General features: G+C 34.5%; 3 protein-coding genes across 3 annotated transcripts; 2 read left to right on the top strand and 1 right to left on the bottom strand.

Annotated features, from left to right (window-relative positions):
- The first annotated feature begins 1,422 nt into the window (after nt 1-1,422).
- On the top strand, nt 1,423-5,865 carry LOC128192698 (uncharacterized). The gene is made up of 6 exons (XM_052865592.1): nt 1,423-1,648; nt 2,186-2,350; nt 4,024-4,143; nt 4,584-4,716; nt 4,902-5,110; nt 5,253-5,865. The coding sequence occupies exons 1-6, from the start codon at nt 1,547-1,549 to the stop codon at nt 5,511-5,513; spliced, it is 990 nt and encodes a 329-aa protein (XP_052721552.1). The 5' UTR covers nt 1,423-1,546; the 3' UTR covers nt 5,514-5,865.
- A 1,542-nt stretch (nt 5,866-7,407) lies between these two features.
- LOC128192699 (uncharacterized) lies at nt 7,408-12,404 on the top strand. The gene is made up of 6 exons (XM_052865593.1): nt 7,408-7,788; nt 8,838-9,002; nt 9,234-9,353; nt 9,880-10,012; nt 10,199-10,401; nt 11,367-12,404. The coding sequence occupies exons 1-6, from the start codon at nt 7,678-7,680 to the stop codon at nt 11,625-11,627; spliced, it is 993 nt and encodes a 330-aa protein (XP_052721553.1). The 5' UTR covers nt 7,408-7,677; the 3' UTR covers nt 11,628-12,404.
- Nucleotides 12,405-12,768: 364 nt separating this feature from the next.
- LOC128192700 (DC-STAMP domain-containing protein 2-like) lies at nt 12,769-17,102 on the bottom strand. Its single transcript, XM_052865594.1, has 3 exons — nt 15,268-17,102; nt 14,699-15,084; nt 12,769-14,383 (listed from the first exon to the last, which is right to left on the bottom strand). The coding sequence occupies exons 1-3, from the start codon at nt 16,273-16,275 to the stop codon at nt 13,096-13,098; spliced, it is 2,682 nt and encodes an 893-aa protein (XP_052721554.1). The 5' UTR covers nt 16,276-17,102; the 3' UTR covers nt 12,769-13,095.
- Between the last annotated feature and the right edge of the window lie 34 nt (nt 17,103-17,136).

A 17,136-nucleotide genomic window follows, 5' to 3' on the forward strand; every position in this document is an offset into this window, starting at 1 on the left:
GCAGCACCTAATTAAATACACCTATGTACATTAAGTAGTATTACGTGTTTTACCAAAAAGCTGAAAGAACATGAAACAAGAAACATGTCAAAAGCTGTGAATGTGACAGCAAACCGTGTTTTCTTTTATGTGATATGTATCCATAATCCATTTGTCAACCCTGAATTGATAAAGACTACCTATCCAGTGAAACAGAGCACCTTATATGCAATATTCTGCCAGAAAATGACAAAGTTCAACAGCTAGTATATGTTTCATCAATTATGAAAAAAAAATTAAAATCCAGGTAATATGCATATCTCTGATTAATGTACAATTGATCTGCACAATAACAACTATCTACTCTGAAAACTGAAGGAGGAGTTACCCGTACGATATGGGTCCCATTTTGTCAGCCGCCCGACCGCCATTTCCACCATTTCAATAAACGGATTTTTTTTTTGGAAAACCCGGTTAAAAGCTGCCAAAGTGACAGCAAACTGGGGTTTTTGTGTGTGAACAGTATCCATAGTCCATTATCCATAACTCTATAATGATAAACACTTCAATATCTTTTTTTTTTAAATCTAAGTTCAACAGGTGGTATTTTTTCTTATATTATTAAAAATCAAAATCTATAGTATTTTTATCCTTTTCATCTATCATTTATACTAGTATTTTCACGCATCGATTAGTAAATATATTTATGATACAGTGCTCAATGAAGACAAATGAAATAGTTAACATAACTTAAATTGAAACTACTCAGTATATTCAAAAATGCCCAGAGCTAAATATCATGTGTCGAAATCTCAAAATTTATTATAAATCAACACTGTCTAACCTGTTGATTCGGTGAATAAAGTTTACTTGATGAATATGAAAAAAAGAGCTTAAGACCAGTACAGTGGGATGTGGTTGTGGTTGTGGTTGTGGCAAAAGCATTATGTGGGAAACATATTGATTTTCGTTGATTCAAGATAGTGTTTTATGGTGCTTTATTTAGTTCTTTTAATTTTATTTTTATATACATATATATAGGATATATCCGTGGTTTCTTGCTATTGTAAGTTTATTGGTTTCCTGCAAAGATTTCTATAGGTTTCTTTGTGTGAAAAGGCGCCTCCAGTCGGCAAATAATGTTTGAAAGCTTTTGATGCTTTTGGAATTCTTCAAGCCTATTAAAAAGTAGTTCAAATAGATTGTTTCTAGCATTAACATAATTCTGGTACACAAAGAAAAAATGATAAACATCCTCCTTTTGACCACAAATATATTTAGGTGATTCAATAATGTTTCTTCTGTACAGATCATAATTCAAAATACAACTGTGTCTCAATTTGGTATGCAAAATATTGATAGTGCGTTTACCGAATGAAAAATATATCGGAGGTTGAGGAATACTTTCAGTAATATTTTTCTTGAATATGTTGGGAGATGTTGCTTCCCTAACTTCTAAATTAAGAGAATTACTACAATTGTCAATACTGTATAATGTTCCGACCTTGACATTACATTTTATCTATAATGCATTCAGAGTAAGAAATTCAGATGTGAAATAGCTTCAATGGCGGACAAAGCAATTTCCATAGCCATCGCTGTTTTCATCGTTCTCTTCATCGGAAGTCTCCTATTGGTTTTCAGTTTCAGTTACGTAGAATATTATGAGGTAATATTTCAAGTTTTATTCTCATAAAGTATTCTTATTAAGTTATATTTGCATAGATTCTATTCTATACTTCCTTGTCTAACATCTAATTGGCACTAAAGGTTTTGTTTCTGAAATATTATATTAATGCTTTCCTTTAATTTCATTGCTTTATTCTCAAAGGTTAGTTTTATTCAATATGATTTACATAAAATTGATTATTATCTTGCAATTTATATGAAATATAATAGCATTTAAAAATGTTTCTGAAATATTCTTTTCATAATAATGTTAACGTTTAATTTCATTGATAGGACAAATATATAAGAAAATAAGTTGTTTCAATCAGATTGTTTCATATTTTACCTGCTTGATCCAATTAGATACTTAGCTAAAAGAGTTTTTCAATCAGTTCATTGATAACATATTACACAAATAATACATTTTTATGTATACTTAGTAGATGCATTGTATTTATTATAGATTCATATTTTTTTTTACTGTTGATGAATTGAGTGTTTATTCTTAATGAAAATTAATAAGCCATAAATATTACAGTTTGGCTTCAGACAACAAAAGTCCACGGGGAAGATTGACAGGACAATAGTGTATACGATCGGAAGATATTTATACGGACCGGATGTTACGTTCAAAGTGTTTCCGCTGGACGCCCATCATGTCACCCTGGCAGACGCACTTATATTTACAGCAGACAAACTAGAGGTGATTCTCAACAGTATAATACGAACAAGATCGATAGTTTTAATATAGGGGGGGGGGGGGGGTATGAACATGGTGGATAAATTACAGGAATATAGAAGTCTAATAGTCTCAATACATTTGTCTGTAGTAATCAAATTATTGAGATAAAAAAATTAAAAGTATTTTTTGTATTTACTGCAAGATTTTACATTTAAATCATCAGGATCCTTTTAATGAACTTGAATAAAATGAAACCTAAGATATAAATGGATAGGTAAGACACAAGCTTATTTCCATTATCTACTGGCATGTTCCCAGTTTCTAGGCAACGGGTAGTATTACTCTTCAAATTCTGATATTCACTGTGTTTGTCGACTCTCGTTGTATTTGTGGGGAAATCTATAAGATTTCCATAGAAACAATCTACAAAAGATACATAACTTTCACCTGTATGCTTTGACACATCGTTAAAATGTTCGATCGTTCAATGTCGTTTACGAAAGTCAGGAATAGCAACTCCCATTTACTATTTGGTAAATAAATGTAGATGCAAAATAAGCAACAACAAAAGTGAACAACACTTTACGTTGAACGATACAAATTATTCCGCAAAATTAGTACACTGTCCGTGTTAACTGAATCTTTTGGATCGGGTGTTTTGCGATCGATTCTGACTTAGTTATTGCATGTTTTGCATGTAATAGTTGGCTCATATTATATAATTACCACGGAGTTCATTCAACATAAACATTTTAGTTTATTGAACGATCTAGCAGTAAGGTTTATTGTTTAAAAACCAGCATTATGCGATTCGAACGTATTATCTGCGAGATATTCGTCAATCTCAAGTTGAAAAATACATGCAAAATATGAACTTCAGTAAATTTCAATGACCTGTGGAAATCATGCCAAAATCTGTAAAATGAATACTTATATATGCACGTGATACCAAGGACTGGATATTTGACAAGATTTCCTTACTTTTCCTCATAAGTGAGATACAGGTCGTAACTAGCGTTTGAGAGATAATTACCCACAAATGAATTCTTAGATAATACCACAAAGGCAGATGAAGGCAGATCAGATCAGACTATTTTGAAAACGGCGACAGGTCACAGAACTGTCTTAATCATAGTTATGTCCAATTGAACTATGTAAAGAATTGGTTTTTTAACTCGCTTGTTGAAGTAAGCTTTTCTGATCAAAATAAGTCCAGGGTCTGTCTGCAACATCGTAGACTTCTTATCTCTTCATCTTATTGCTAAAAACAGATTTAAACAAATCTAAGTCAAAATTTCATTGGGTTCCCGTCTCTTCAGTTTTTTTAAATAAACATTCAAATTTCTTACCAATGAGAGTTAATTACAAATTGTTTAAAATAGGTTGGAACGATTCAAATATCATCTTCTCCTGGACCAGAAACGATTAAAACCAAAACGTTTATAAGCTACATTTACCTTACGTATAGTAGATTCAAGTGTGCTCTTTTCATGACCCTTGTAGTCTGAAATTAATTCAAGAGTCAAATCTCTGAAATAAAATTTCTGTGAAGAAGTAGGCGGCAATAACTTTTTATATTGCGGTACAATAAGCTATGATATCAAAATTGCATGAAAATATTTAAAAAAATCTCAAATTATGATCAGAGTTTGGTGTCAGGTGAGCGATGCAGCTTTTGGTCCTCTTGTTATTAGGTGGCGATCACGGTCCACTTCCAATATTTCATACGTAAAGACGAGCTTCCCTTACTTCACGACAAGTTTGACTTGGATTACAGAGGTCCTATTGAATCTAGCGCTTTGGATGCTATGAAGGTTAGTCCATTTTGTAGTTTATCTATTGTTGAATCATATAACCAAAAATAGAGAGCGGTGCCAAATTCATCTGAAGTGGTATGGGATACTTCGAGTAAATAATATTCAAAATGTAGCTTTTTCATATTAAATGTTACAACCGTAAAATGCATTTACATGTAACAAATCTCAAAATTCTGTGGGTTTTTTAAAAATGCATTCAGCCGGTTTCGAACAAATGACTTACAGATTTAAATCTGGCCCTTAACTAATTGCACTATGTTAGAAGAAAAACAATTAAAAATTCAATGTAAATTCTATTATTGAGATAAAAAAAAAAACAGTGTTTCACAAAAAAGCCGTCTCATACTTCATTAATATTTCCCATCCGTCACTGCATTTCTTATTTTGATTCAACAAACCCAAACCAAATAAAGATCTATTGTTATCGGGCCTCACAGGGTTCTACAACAGCGTACACAACCCGGAATCTGGTAGATAACCGGAAGTTACTGGAGCAGACCATCTATAAGGCCATCAGGGAGCGACTAGGGGGCATGTGTTGCCTGCCAAACTGTTCATCGTATGCACACGGTGCAGTATCGTTCTGAAAATAAATTAATTTCCTATAACGTCGATTATGCATTAAGTAATTCGCTTCAAAGTAGTAGAAAAAGAGCAAAGGATAAATGCCCTTAGATAACCTTATTTTTTACTTGTACACCATTTTTCATGTACAGACTGCCAAAAAAAATGTTTATACAACTATCATATTTCAGCATGCCCCCCCAACTGCAAAGCCATAAAATCTTGCACCAACGAAGATAAGGGATACTTTGTGGATGTGAAGTTTTTTCAGCTTGGACAGGTGACCATACCTAGCTCTGTACAGGAACGGTATATGAAAGCACTGACCCTGAAGGAGGAGTCTGACAGGGAAAATCTTGTACAGGAAGCCAAGGTGGTGCGCAAAACTACTAATGCCATGGTAATCTAACTATTCTCATGTTAACGTGTGTAGCTTACTCAGACTGATATCTACATCTTTTATCTATTTCATATGAATAAAATTTATCTAGTTTATTTTATTATGTCATACTGCATAATTTTTATTTTTATTGATACTACAGGTTCAGCAAATCAGGAATACGGCGGAGGAAATTCGAAATAATGGCACAATAGAGGCGAATTTGTTAACTGCTGTAGCTCAGGCTAATTACAGTACAGTATTAGAGATCGCCCGGTCTGACGGACTGAAGCAGATCTTTCATGACCTTGGCTTTACACAACAAGAATACAAAAATAGTTTCAACTATCTACGGACATTACGAGGGATGCCCTCTGCTCATTTTACTCTTGATTTCCAGCAAAGAATCGTTGGAAATATCTAATTATTGTGTATAAATTTGTTTTTGTAACGTTGGAGTATCCTTATGTAAATTAATATTAATTATAACTGATTCATATCTGTATATGTTTTCAAAAAGAGAGGGTACGTGTTTTTGATCTGTTCCATCTCTTTGGTCATTCTGAATTTCCCTACGGAATTTCCCTTCGTTGGTTTTTACGACCAACACAGGAGCGGATTATAAACATTGAACAGAAAAAATGTGAATTTATTTATTGTACAATATGTTAACTTATTTAACTATATGTGTAAAATGTAGACGTTTTCATATATAATTATAATTATGAAACTTTGTTCGTGAAAACTTTTGCACAAAATAAAATAAATTAATGGTCCTTTTTTCCAGAATGGCATATTTTAAACAAAACTAAAAGAAATACATATACATACCTACAAGTTAATTTATAATATCGTCATAGGTATTGATTATTTTTGCCGCATAACAATTGGTGGCCACATCAATTCTTTTTTGTTTCTACATGTAATCTACACTTTTCCATCCTTCGTGATATGCGCCATTAATTTGCAAGACGTCTATTACAATTCTTTGTTAATAATGGGAAATACAGATATATTTAGTCTTAACTTTATTTACTTGAATTATTATAAGAAATATACTCGATAGTAACAAAATCCATTCGAAAAGCGGAAACTGTGACATTCCTTTTTAACTTATATATAGTCTCAGTAGCTATCGAATTTATATACGTTGGATAGGCCTAGTTTTATATCCATAACTCTCAGTGTATCAAGGTCTGCATTGAGTTACATTTGAATTAAGAAGACTCGGTGGTCGTAACCATTTTTAGACTGCATCTATCTCCTTTAGATGAGCTCTATATAAAATATACAAAAATACCCAAATTTAAAAGGAAAAAATATATGATTTTTTTTTTTACTGAATGAAAGTTTATATCAGGAGCGTATATATACTAACTAGTATGTATACATACGTACAGGTCTGTTTATATCAAAATAAATCATATCTCTAATTTTAGAATCTATGTAGATCTTATTGTTCATTTATTGACCGCCCAGTCTCCTTAAAACGTATATAATGTAATCTTATATGTATTTCACACACTGAGGAAACGGCCGACTTTATTAGATATGGCCAGAAATTAGTCCTGACTTTTACCCAATGGTAATAGCTATAATCTATTGGTGACAAGAGGTAACATAGGTGACGAGCCTTTTTCTGTTTAGCAGGGGGTCTTATTTTATTTGGTTACAATGGTTACAATGGTTACAGCTATATTCTATTGGTGACAAGAGGTAACATAGATGACGAGCCTTTTTCTGTTTAGCAGGGGGTCTTATTTTATTTGGTTACAATGGTAACAGCTATATTCTCCTGGTGACATAGGGTAACAGCGGTGACAGTCATTTTCATGGTTTACAAGGGGGGGGGGCTTTTTTTAAATTGGTTACATTGGTAACATTGGTTACAATGGTTACCTAGCCTTAAAATAACCCTAACCCTAATTGGTTCCTAATCCTAATCCTAAACTAACCCTAACCCCTAATCCCTAACCCTAATCCTAACCCTAACCCAAACCTAACTCTCTTTTGTAATCAATGTTACCAGTAACCACTGTAACATGTCACAAGTACATCAAAGTTTGAAAATCATTCATAATCAAACATTGTTACCGATGTAACCAATGTTACTGGCTACAAATAGAAAGGGGTAAAAGTCAGGACTAATTTCTGGCCATACATGTATATGGACTTTATACGGGTGTTGTATCTACATTACAGAGGGGAGGATTATTTGTTTTTTTAATTAGCTTTACATTTCGAAACATAACTTGTATATATGTGTATTTGCGCGACTCGGCGAGCGATGGCTACAGAATGAAGATAGCAACGTGTAAAGAAGTACCCGACATGTGACGGATTGATCCACTTGCTTAACAACTAAGCCTCTGTTCTACTTGGATGGTCATCGATTCGTAACGTTTAAAAATACGGACTGTCGGCTCTACTATTTCGAAATGCACGAAACGATTATCTGAATAAGACATAGATAACCAGGAAATACCGAGTGTTTACGCAATTGCTGAATTAATAAGGATATATTTACTATAGTTGGACTGTTCGTTTGGGGGATTATTTGCATCCTGTTGTGAGGATAGTCTCTAACTATGACGGACGATAATAAGTGCTTTTTCATCGTCGCGGTTGCTATTGGAATCCCGGTTCTATTAATTGTGATCTTGGTTCCTGTTAGTTTTTCTGGACTGGAATATTATGAGGTAGGTATGTGATTGGGTTACTGAAACACATTATAACCGAGAAAATTAAATTTTGTAATGAACAAAACATCCTGAGAGCTAGGTTCATTCAACTGTTTAAACGTATAGCTATTTAAACCATTGTCAATGAATTGAATCAGGTCGTGTCTCTATTTTCAATGCATAGTAAATAAACAACTCTGTTGACATTTCCCACTGGGAACACGTCTCTGGTTGGACTTGAGTACGTTGTAGAAAATAACCGTGGTATTGACTCTTAGCATAAACACACGATATATTGGAAACGCGGTTTTAAAATATTCAATATAAAGCTAGGTAAAGTATTTGTTTACTCGCGTAACACCTTAGAGTTGAAAAGGTAAAATTGAGAAGAGTTTTTATGAAAAATAATAATATTAGAAGAGTAATTTTGTTAATGTAAATGGTCCAAATACAACGTACATGTATTGTTGAAACCATCCAATTGAAAGGAAACACCTCGCTATCCTGAATCCGGCTGTGTCGCGATACACGGGTTTCAGGAAAGGCGAAACATCTATTTCAACTAAAATAAACTAGTAGGTAAATATTCAGTAGCACGTGCTTGTGATCGTCTAATAAAGAATCGACAGGCACGATTGGCATCGATATCTGATCATTCTTTTCAAAATTGGGGGTTGCACAGACATATTTTCCAGAAAAAAATGACTAGCATCGCAAAGATTGAGTATGTAAAATAAATTAACAGTTCACTAAAATTTAATTTTTTTTATTGTATATCTGAAAAAAAAAGTTGAAGGTAAATGAAGTTACCCCCCGTAATCAGAACCTTTCATTGTTGTGGGTTTTTTTAAAGCTTGTGAGGGGTCTTTTCTAAAAGAACGAAATATGTAATTCATTTTGAACGAAATTTTGATGTAAAACTCACCTACCATCATGTTTGACATTATCTTTGTTAGAATGAAAGTCAAGACAAATCATTTTCATTCTATGGGTACCTTTACACATTTTCCTTGTGATCACGTACTGATTCTCGTTATAACCAACTTATTTCTCACCCTTTGTTCCAGTACGGGTTCAAGCGACAGAAGTCCACAGGAACCGTGGATAAGACTGAGGTATACACCACCGGCAAACACTTCGTGGGACCCGATGTGGAATTCAAAACCTTTAACTCGGACGCACATTTTGTGACACTGAGCGATGTAGCGATTTTTACCGCTGACAAACTAGAGGTTAGTATAGATCTGCCTACTTTGAATCATCTTTTAGCGTCATTATCAATACAAAAAATGTGATATGAGGATTTCAAAAGTGATACAATTACGACAAGATTTACTGTGTATATAATTTCTATTGATGATTTTAAAAAAAGGACATCGGGTTATAGATATAACGTTTTTTTAGTTGATAGGAGATAATTAAAAAAAAAGAATTTTAGTAGTTTTTATACCTTATTTTGTCAGGTGAAAATGACCGCCTATCTCCAGTACTTCCTCCGGAAGGACGAACTGGTGCTCCTCCATGACGCCTACGACACGGATTACAAGGACATCATCAAAAACAGCGCGCTGGACGCTCTCAAGGTAAACTACTACCTGTATTTTAAAGGTTACTTATAATAAGTTTGATCGAAACAATGAAATTTATGTCAATGATGTCCTTTAATGAACAGTGTACTAAACATTTGGAGTTCGGGGGATTTGGAATCCTTGTCGAATTAACTTTTATAAGATATCACAAAAATCGTACTGTCTTCGTTATTTTGCCTGACAAACATTTTGAAAAAAAATACAAAGCAATATTTACGGATGTTAAGAAATCAATATATTCAGAAATGAAAATCTTTCAACTTTAAAAGAAAGGTTGCAAAGACAAAATGTTAACTTAACCAACTAATCTCAACTACTGGTGCGGGTAATTATCTGAGTTCATGGAAATGGGAATGATATTATAGCATGTAGTATTATCACATAAAACTTTTTGTCTAAGAGAGTGGGTATTTTGCAACTTCCTAAACTGCGTCTCTGACTGACAATATTGTTAATTTTTTTTTTCACATGTTTTGCCCATAAATTAAATTTTACTTTTAAATGTGTTTGAATTTTGAAGGGTGCCACTACGGGGTACAATACAAGAGAACTTGTTGCAAACCGTAAGATTATGGAGGATAACATTTATAAAGCGGTCAGTCAGAGACTCGGGGGCACCTGTTGTCGATCAGACTGTACCGCTTACAAGTTTGGTAAGTTGACAGCAGATAACAAAATCACAAACAAACTTTTATAAAGTCATGTTACAAAAGATTTTAAATGTAGAACTATCTTATAAAACTCTAATCTCAACAAGATTCTTCAATTTTATAAGAGAATTTTTGATTATATGATTGATGAGCCGGGATGATTTACCTTTTCCCTTCTGATTCCGTTAGCATGTCCCACCGGCTGTAAGACAACCTGCACCTCCACGGACAAAGGCTATTACGTGGACGTGAAGTATTTCCAGCTTGGCTCCATCACCATCCCTAACGATGTCCAGAGTCAGTACATGAAGGCACTGACCCTGCAGGAAGAGGCTGACCGTGAGAAGCTGCTACAGGACGCGCAGGTCGTCAGGAAAAACACCACAGCAATGGTAGGATCAGTGTGGTCGAAGGCAGACGGTCACTTGCTAGTACTTTATATTTTTTGATTGTCAATGGGGTACTGTAGTAGTTTTATAGAGGTTGATTTTATCATATATTCCAGTTTTATTTTAGTTCAATCTAATCACGGCTGAGATTCATGTCGGTTTAACCGTTTTTGGGCTTGCGCTTTAACGTTTAGAGATACTTGAAGGCTTCCATCGAAATGTCATGTGGTAAATTTTGAATTTAGAGGATGGGTGTAAATATTCAATTTTACAACGTGACCACAAGAAAACCTTTTCATCTTGTAAAGTTTGTATTTACGTCCACCCAGGAAATTCAAATTTTCAAAATGGTACGTATACCAAGCCGAGCCGAATCTCAGCTGTGTTTAAAGTTAATCCTTATGTCTTCAGCATAACAGAGAAGAACTGTGCATGCCGTTAGACATTGCATTAGTCAACTGACTAAAAGCCCCTAGAGACTTTCTCTCTCTTTCTTTCTCTCTCTCTTTCTTTCTCTCTCTCTCTTTCTCACTCTTGGCTGACGTTTACAACAATATTGCGAATCATTATTTTCATATTTGGGAAATGTCTTTGTTAGTTTATATTGAAGTAATTTTGATTTTTAATCCATTACCATTTTCGTATGATGAGTCTCACCTTTGTATAATATACATGTACTAAAGATATTAGTATGTGTGTGTATATTAAGTTGTTATTAAAATCTGCATCAAGTCGTTAAATAGCCATTGACAAAGAATATTTGTCGAAGGACTGTCGGTGGAATGCCTTTGCCAATATTTGGAATAGAGTTTAGACTGTATCATAGTTAAACATGTACATGAAGTTTTAAAAAAAGGTTAACCAAATCATTCTTTAAATGACAAGTAGTTTAAATTCAATAGGTTTATATCAATTTATCTAAAAATATTTTCGTGAATAATTATACTGTATAATCTAACAATATATAGGTACAACTTATCAAAAACGAGGCCCTGGAAATTCGAGAAAACGGTACAGCCATTGCAAACCTGATTACGGTGACGTCACAGGCCAACTACACCGCCTCACTGGAAACAGCGCGGTCTGATGGACTGAAGCAAGTCTTCAGTACTCTAGGGTTTACTCAACAACAATATAAGAACAGCTTTGATTATTTGAAAACCCTTCGAGGATTGGACAAGGCTCATCTCACAGTGGACTTCCAGCAGAGAATTGTGGGAAATTTATAGTATCAAAATTAATTTACATTCTCCATTTATTTGTATATGTCATGATTAATCTATAGCTATTCATCTTTGTACTAACTCATTGTAACTCATTTTACTGTCATTTATTTATTTATTTATAAACCCACAAAAGCTTACTTTGATTGATATTTTAACTCGGAGATTTCTTTTAATCAATGTACATCGAATCAATGTATTGTAATCATGAACGATTGACGAGTATTTTAAGTAAAGGTATTGGCATATTGGTTTAGAGAAAAATCTAGTACATATACCGGCATTTTGGGTAGAACATCAAGATCATGATGGAATATAGAAAATGTACAATTAGACCTCTTATTTACACAAGTTCGGGCAAGATTTTTCAAAAATGTTCAATGCCAATGTTAACATATGTATGACAATGTCAATTTTTTGCTGATAACCTATAAATACTGATATTTACCTATTATACTTTATGTTTGTTGTACAATGCATTATATTTTGTGTATGTAAATTGTTAGTTGGTTTCTCTTTTTTGTGTCTCCCTTATTATACTCAGGTAAAAATTCAACTTCTCCGAAAACAGAAAAGGATTCCAACTGTTGAAGATCGACGAAATTTATTTTAATAAATTGTTAGTAAATATTCATTCTGTTCCTTACATGCCTTAATAATTATTAAAGTATAACTAAAGTAAATATAGTATTAATTTGTAGTAAAAAACGTAACATTTTAAAAAGAAAGTTTCTAGATAAAATGTTATCTGTTACAATAAAACAAAAAACAATTGAACTTATACTTTTGTGTCTTTATTTTTTATTTCATGTTAATAAAAAAATTAACGATGCAATTCCTTGTGTATGAATATTCATAGGCGTCGGAACCGGGGGGGCTTAGCCCCCCCCCCCCCCCCCCACTTTTTTTGCAAAGTTATACCTAACCATTAGAAACATAGCAGGATAGAGGGTTCAGCCCCCCCCCCCCCTTTTTCCTCGCAGGAAAGATTATTGTTCCTAAATTTACCTTGAAAGATTGAGAAGTTGGATTCAGAAGCATACTAGCATACTTTAGGAAGTATAGGTATACTCCACTCCCCCCCCCCCCCCCCCCCCCCCCCGGATTAGGATTTCCCTGATTTTGGGAATTACTTTTTTCTCAATATTTCTGAGGATTAGTTTAGCCCCCCCACTTTCAATTTGCTTCCGACGCCAGTGATATTAGATTGGATATATTCAACAATATATACTGAACTATAAATTTCATAGATATTACCTCGATTTACAAAATAATTAATCAAAGTCTGATAAAATTGAATTACTTCATATAATTCAAATATATATATATATAAGAATTAAAAATACTGTTAATGAACAGAAACTTCAAAATTAAGCAAATTAACATCAATAATATGTTTTACTATTGGTATATATTTACTTAAATACAATAAAAAGAAATTAAAGAAATAAAAACATCGTGAAATCGTTTCTGTTTACTTCTTACCGGGTTTCATTTGTTGTTTGGCATGACAAAGCAAACAATTGTTCTGAAACATCTCAAAACAATTTTTGCAATAAAGTGATTTACACTGCTTGCATTTCCTAAAGGATACATTACCACTGGCCTCTTCTTCGCAGCTTATACAAGTTGCCTTTTGCGGTAAACAGATATCCAGGAATGGTTTACAAAAGATGCCAATCGAACTGTACTCTAAGAGACCCCGGATAGAAACACGGTTATCGATGTCATGACGACGTATTTGCAGCCGTTGTCTAACCCAGGTGAAGAGCGTCTTGCGTCGATGACGTATCAACTCATGAAGCAGACGACATCTTTCCTCCTCTCGGTCAGGATAAAAATGAGAAGTGATGACACGGCGGATTCTATGCGAGTACATTTGAACAAAGACAAGGAACAGCACACCGCCGTACAGAAGCGAGAAAACGGGGATATTACTTTCACTTGGCAGGCTTGGGTTTGGTAAGCAATTGGTTATGTTGAATTCGACGGTCATGTTAACATTGAGATCTAAATTTGCTATCAGGTCTCGAAAGAAGTTGGCGAGGAATCCGCTGCCCTCCACTGTAATGTTAAGGCTGCTGACACTGGAGGACAGAACAGCTACCTGTCCATAGTTACCGATCAGAACAAGGAGGTAATACAGGGCGTAATCAAAACCTATTACGACGACGGCAATCCCAAAATGGGTGAAGAAGGCGGCAAGGCCTGAAAGAGCCGAGGACAATTCTTGACCGGTAGGAAATGGCAATGAAGTGATGATGTACCTCGAGTGTTCTCTGAACTTCAGTGGAAGGACCGACTCCCGTCCGTTTTTCTTGCATTTTTCGTCGTATTCTATAAATTCCGGAGATATGTATATGTTGTCGTAAAAATCTTGCTTCATGTAACGGGTCATGTATATAACAGACTTAATAAAAAGGAATAGGACTGTCACTCCAAGAGCCTGGCTGATGATGCCAGATATGGTAGTTATGCTGGATACTTTGCTGGTGATGTCTGCTAACACCTCAGTCACGATTTGCGATGCGGTTTTAGATGATGTTATATTCATGTTAAAGTCAAAGGAAGAGTTAAACCCAAAAACGAATTCATTTTTAAATTTGTTGAATTCGCTCATGGCTGCAGAAGCTGCCGATGAAAGCTCGCCCGACACAAAGTTTATTGCTTTACAAAGATAGGCTGGAATGTCCAATACACTACAGACCACATCAACTTTTCCTAAAATGCCACATATAGAGCTCGCCAATGATCGTTTCCTCCTGAAACGCAAAGTATAACTCATCTTCAAAACCAAAATAGAGATATATATTAAGGTACTAAATGTGTACATATGTTTTCAAACATCGGTAACTTTTGAAAGCTATAAGTACAAGTTTTAAGGATATACAGAGCGGAAAAATGTCAAATGTAAAGTTGATCAACAAGTCAATGAAGTTATTTAAGTTACTAGAATCGTTGGTGGTTGGTTTTTATATATATATATATATATATATATATATATATATATATATATATATATATATATATTTATATATATATATATATATATATATATATATATATATATGGTATACCTGTCGCGTTTAACTCTACTCGCAGACAAGGCTCTGTATTCACCCTCTTGAGTTACAGAGGGAGACGATAATCTTTCCTTTTCTTCGATTTCCATAACCAATGCATCATATGATCGACTTCGTCCCTCCTTCTTGTTTGCCTGTTTACCACGCATTGCTGTTGAATTCATTAGGCTATTCGGAGCACCAGACGTGTTTAGGGGGAGAAAACCTATGGCTCGTCTACGTCTTTTCCCCCAAATTGACTTCACTGCATTCACCACTGCCTTTGCGGCATCTTCTAGCCATTTCACTGCCGCATTGACAGCGTCCTCACAGTCTTTTTCTGCTTTTTTGATCCCGTTAATGCACGAAGACTTAGCGTCTGTCATTGTTTTTTCACAAGACTGGATATAAAACATGTGTTCATCATGATAAAAAGACTAACTTCTTTTTAAATATCAAATCTTTATAACAAGGTTATCCTTTATTGTTCTTTTCCTTTTATCAATAACTATCCAACATTCCATATATATTGCTTTAAAAACATAAAATTTGGATACGATGAAGGTATTATGAAAAATACTTACAGAAAACACATTGGAAATTTCAGCAGCGATTCTCTCCACTGTACTGAGAAACAACTCTAATTCGCTGACAATAGAATTGATAGTATTAACCACAGGTGTTAGAGCATCGACCACAGTTTGAAACACATTCTTCAGTGCTGAGGCGATGCGATATAACGGCTGAAGGATCTGTTTGCCTAGCTGCATCAACTGGTTCTGGATCAAGTCAGCCACGCATGCCAAACACCGAGACACTTCTACCGTGTTGTAGGCAATGTTTGATCCCGGTCCAGACATAAGGAGGATGAAAATGGCGGCGAGGACCAAACCCCTTCCTTGTGAGGTGAAAAGGGATGGCACCACTAGCAACAAGCAGCAGCTTAGGAATCGACTACCAACAGCTCCAATCAGGACTAGAAGGAAGGCCACGCCCGTTATAATTCCTGATACTCTGTAGGTGTATCCAAAACTGTAAACGCAAATGGAGAAAAGGCCACCACAAAACAGCGCTCCCAGCAAAATACCACAGACAATCAAAACGATTCTCCGAATGGTGCGTGAAGTCTTGGGACTCAATGCATTGACTGGGAATCCTGTCCGAAGTCTCTGTGTAAGCTCCTCTATCAGGTTACCGTTGTTCGTCTGTATTGGTATTTCGCTCATTTCAAACTGACCAGGCTGGTCGTACCTCCCTTGTTCTGCTTTCTTATCTCCTTTCTCTAGCAGTGGTGTTTTCTGTTTTAAAAGATTTGGGGTTTCGTCATCGCTATCGTTCTGATCTTCGGGAATAATCATGGTGGTACGATGTGGATTTTTAGGAAGCTCTGGGGACTGTCTAGAATACTCAGTGTAGGAAACAGGAAAGAACCCCGTCTCGTCGGTCCCTACTTTCCGCCCTAGAGCCCATTCATTGTTCAGAGGCTTTACATGCGTTATGTAATCTCCTTTTCGGAGTTCCAGATTTTGAGGTGCTGATGACGGGTAGTCTTTGATAACTTTGTACTCACGTGACAAGTCTTGTTCTGCCATGGCTTTTTCTATATGCGGAAATTGTTAAAACATGATATCTTTTGAAATGGTGGATTAAAAGTAAATTTAAAATTAATAATGGTTATTATATAATTAATTCCATGCATTAAATGACAATAAAGACAGTGCATGTACTTTATATCAAGCTAAATACCTTCGTCCTGGCATCAAGAAAGGTTTTAGTGTAAAAAAAAAAAAAAAAAAAAGCCCGCAATACGTGCTGAACGGATATTGTGTTTCCGGACTTTAACGGAAGTACAGACTTTTTAACATGCATCTTACACAGAATAAAGATTAATGTAAATATTGGAGGTATTTTTCTTCTCTTATATACCACAACTCTGGACGTTGTGAAAAAGAATTTGATTATATATTTGTGAAAAAGAATTTGATTATATATTTGTGAAAAAGCACTTGATTATATTTTTCTCAAACTTTATTTTGTTTTCTTTAAGGGGTTGTTTTCTTTCTATGTACATGTATTTTTATGATGTATACTGTAAACGAACATAGTAAAAGCACATACAAGTAGCTCATGACATGAGGGCATTTTTCAAAGATACTTTTTTCCTCTTAAAACATTATTTATTATATTAAAATAAATTATAGGAAACTTGGAAAATAAATCAAAAGTTAACGATACAGGTGTACAGATGCATGATTATTATGCAGTAAGCAAGAACTTCAGATCATATTTATGATAACGTGTATAAAATGTCTCTTTGAATATGTATTATGATCTTAATCATCTCAATAATGGCAGTTATATGCTAGTAAGTACTGTTTTACTATCATTGCTACACATACTGACAGAACAGAACTGTTTATAATTATTTCATTAAACACATATTTTTAATTTGT

This window comes from Crassostrea angulata, chromosome 7 (assembly GCF_025612915.1).
Source record: "Crassostrea angulata isolate pt1a10 chromosome 7, ASM2561291v2, whole genome shotgun sequence".
Lineage (NCBI taxonomy): Eukaryota > Metazoa > Mollusca > Bivalvia > Ostreida > Ostreidae > Magallana > Magallana angulata.

Bases quoted from the DNA above. Each gene is read 5' to 3' on its own strand.
- LOC128192698 (XM_052865592.1), top strand. From the start codon at position 1,547: ATGGCGGACAAAGCAATTTCCATAGCCATCGCTGTTTTCATCGTTCTC. The intron at 1,649-2,185 runs GTAATATTTCAA...TAAATATTACAG, and splicing joins GTTACGTAGAATATTATGAG to TTTGGCTTCAGACAACAAAA. The intron at 4,717-4,901 runs GTGCAGTATCGT...ATCATATTTCAG, and splicing joins CTGTTCATCGTATGCACACG to CATGCCCCCCCAACTGCAAA.
- LOC128192699 (XM_052865593.1), top strand. From the start codon at position 7,678: ATGACGGACGATAATAAGTGCTTTTTCATCGTCGCGGTTGCTATTGGA. The intron at 7,789-8,837 runs GTAGGTATGTGA...CCTTTGTTCCAG, and splicing joins CTGGACTGGAATATTATGAG to TACGGGTTCAAGCGACAGAA. The intron at 10,402-11,366 runs GTAGGATCAGTG...AACAATATATAG, and splicing joins GGAAAAACACCACAGCAATG to GTACAACTTATCAAAAACGA.
- LOC128192700 (XM_052865594.1), bottom strand. From the start codon at position 16,275: ATGGCAGAACAAGACTTGTCACGTGAGTACAAAGTTATCAAAGACTAC. The intron at 15,085-15,267 runs GTAAGTATTTTT...TTTTATATCCAG, and splicing joins AAATTTCCAATGTGTTTTCT to TCTTGTGAAAAAACAATGAC. The intron at 14,384-14,698 runs GTATACCATATA...TTTGCGTTTCAG, and splicing joins AGTAGAGTTAAACGCGACAG to GAGGAAACGATCATTGGCGA.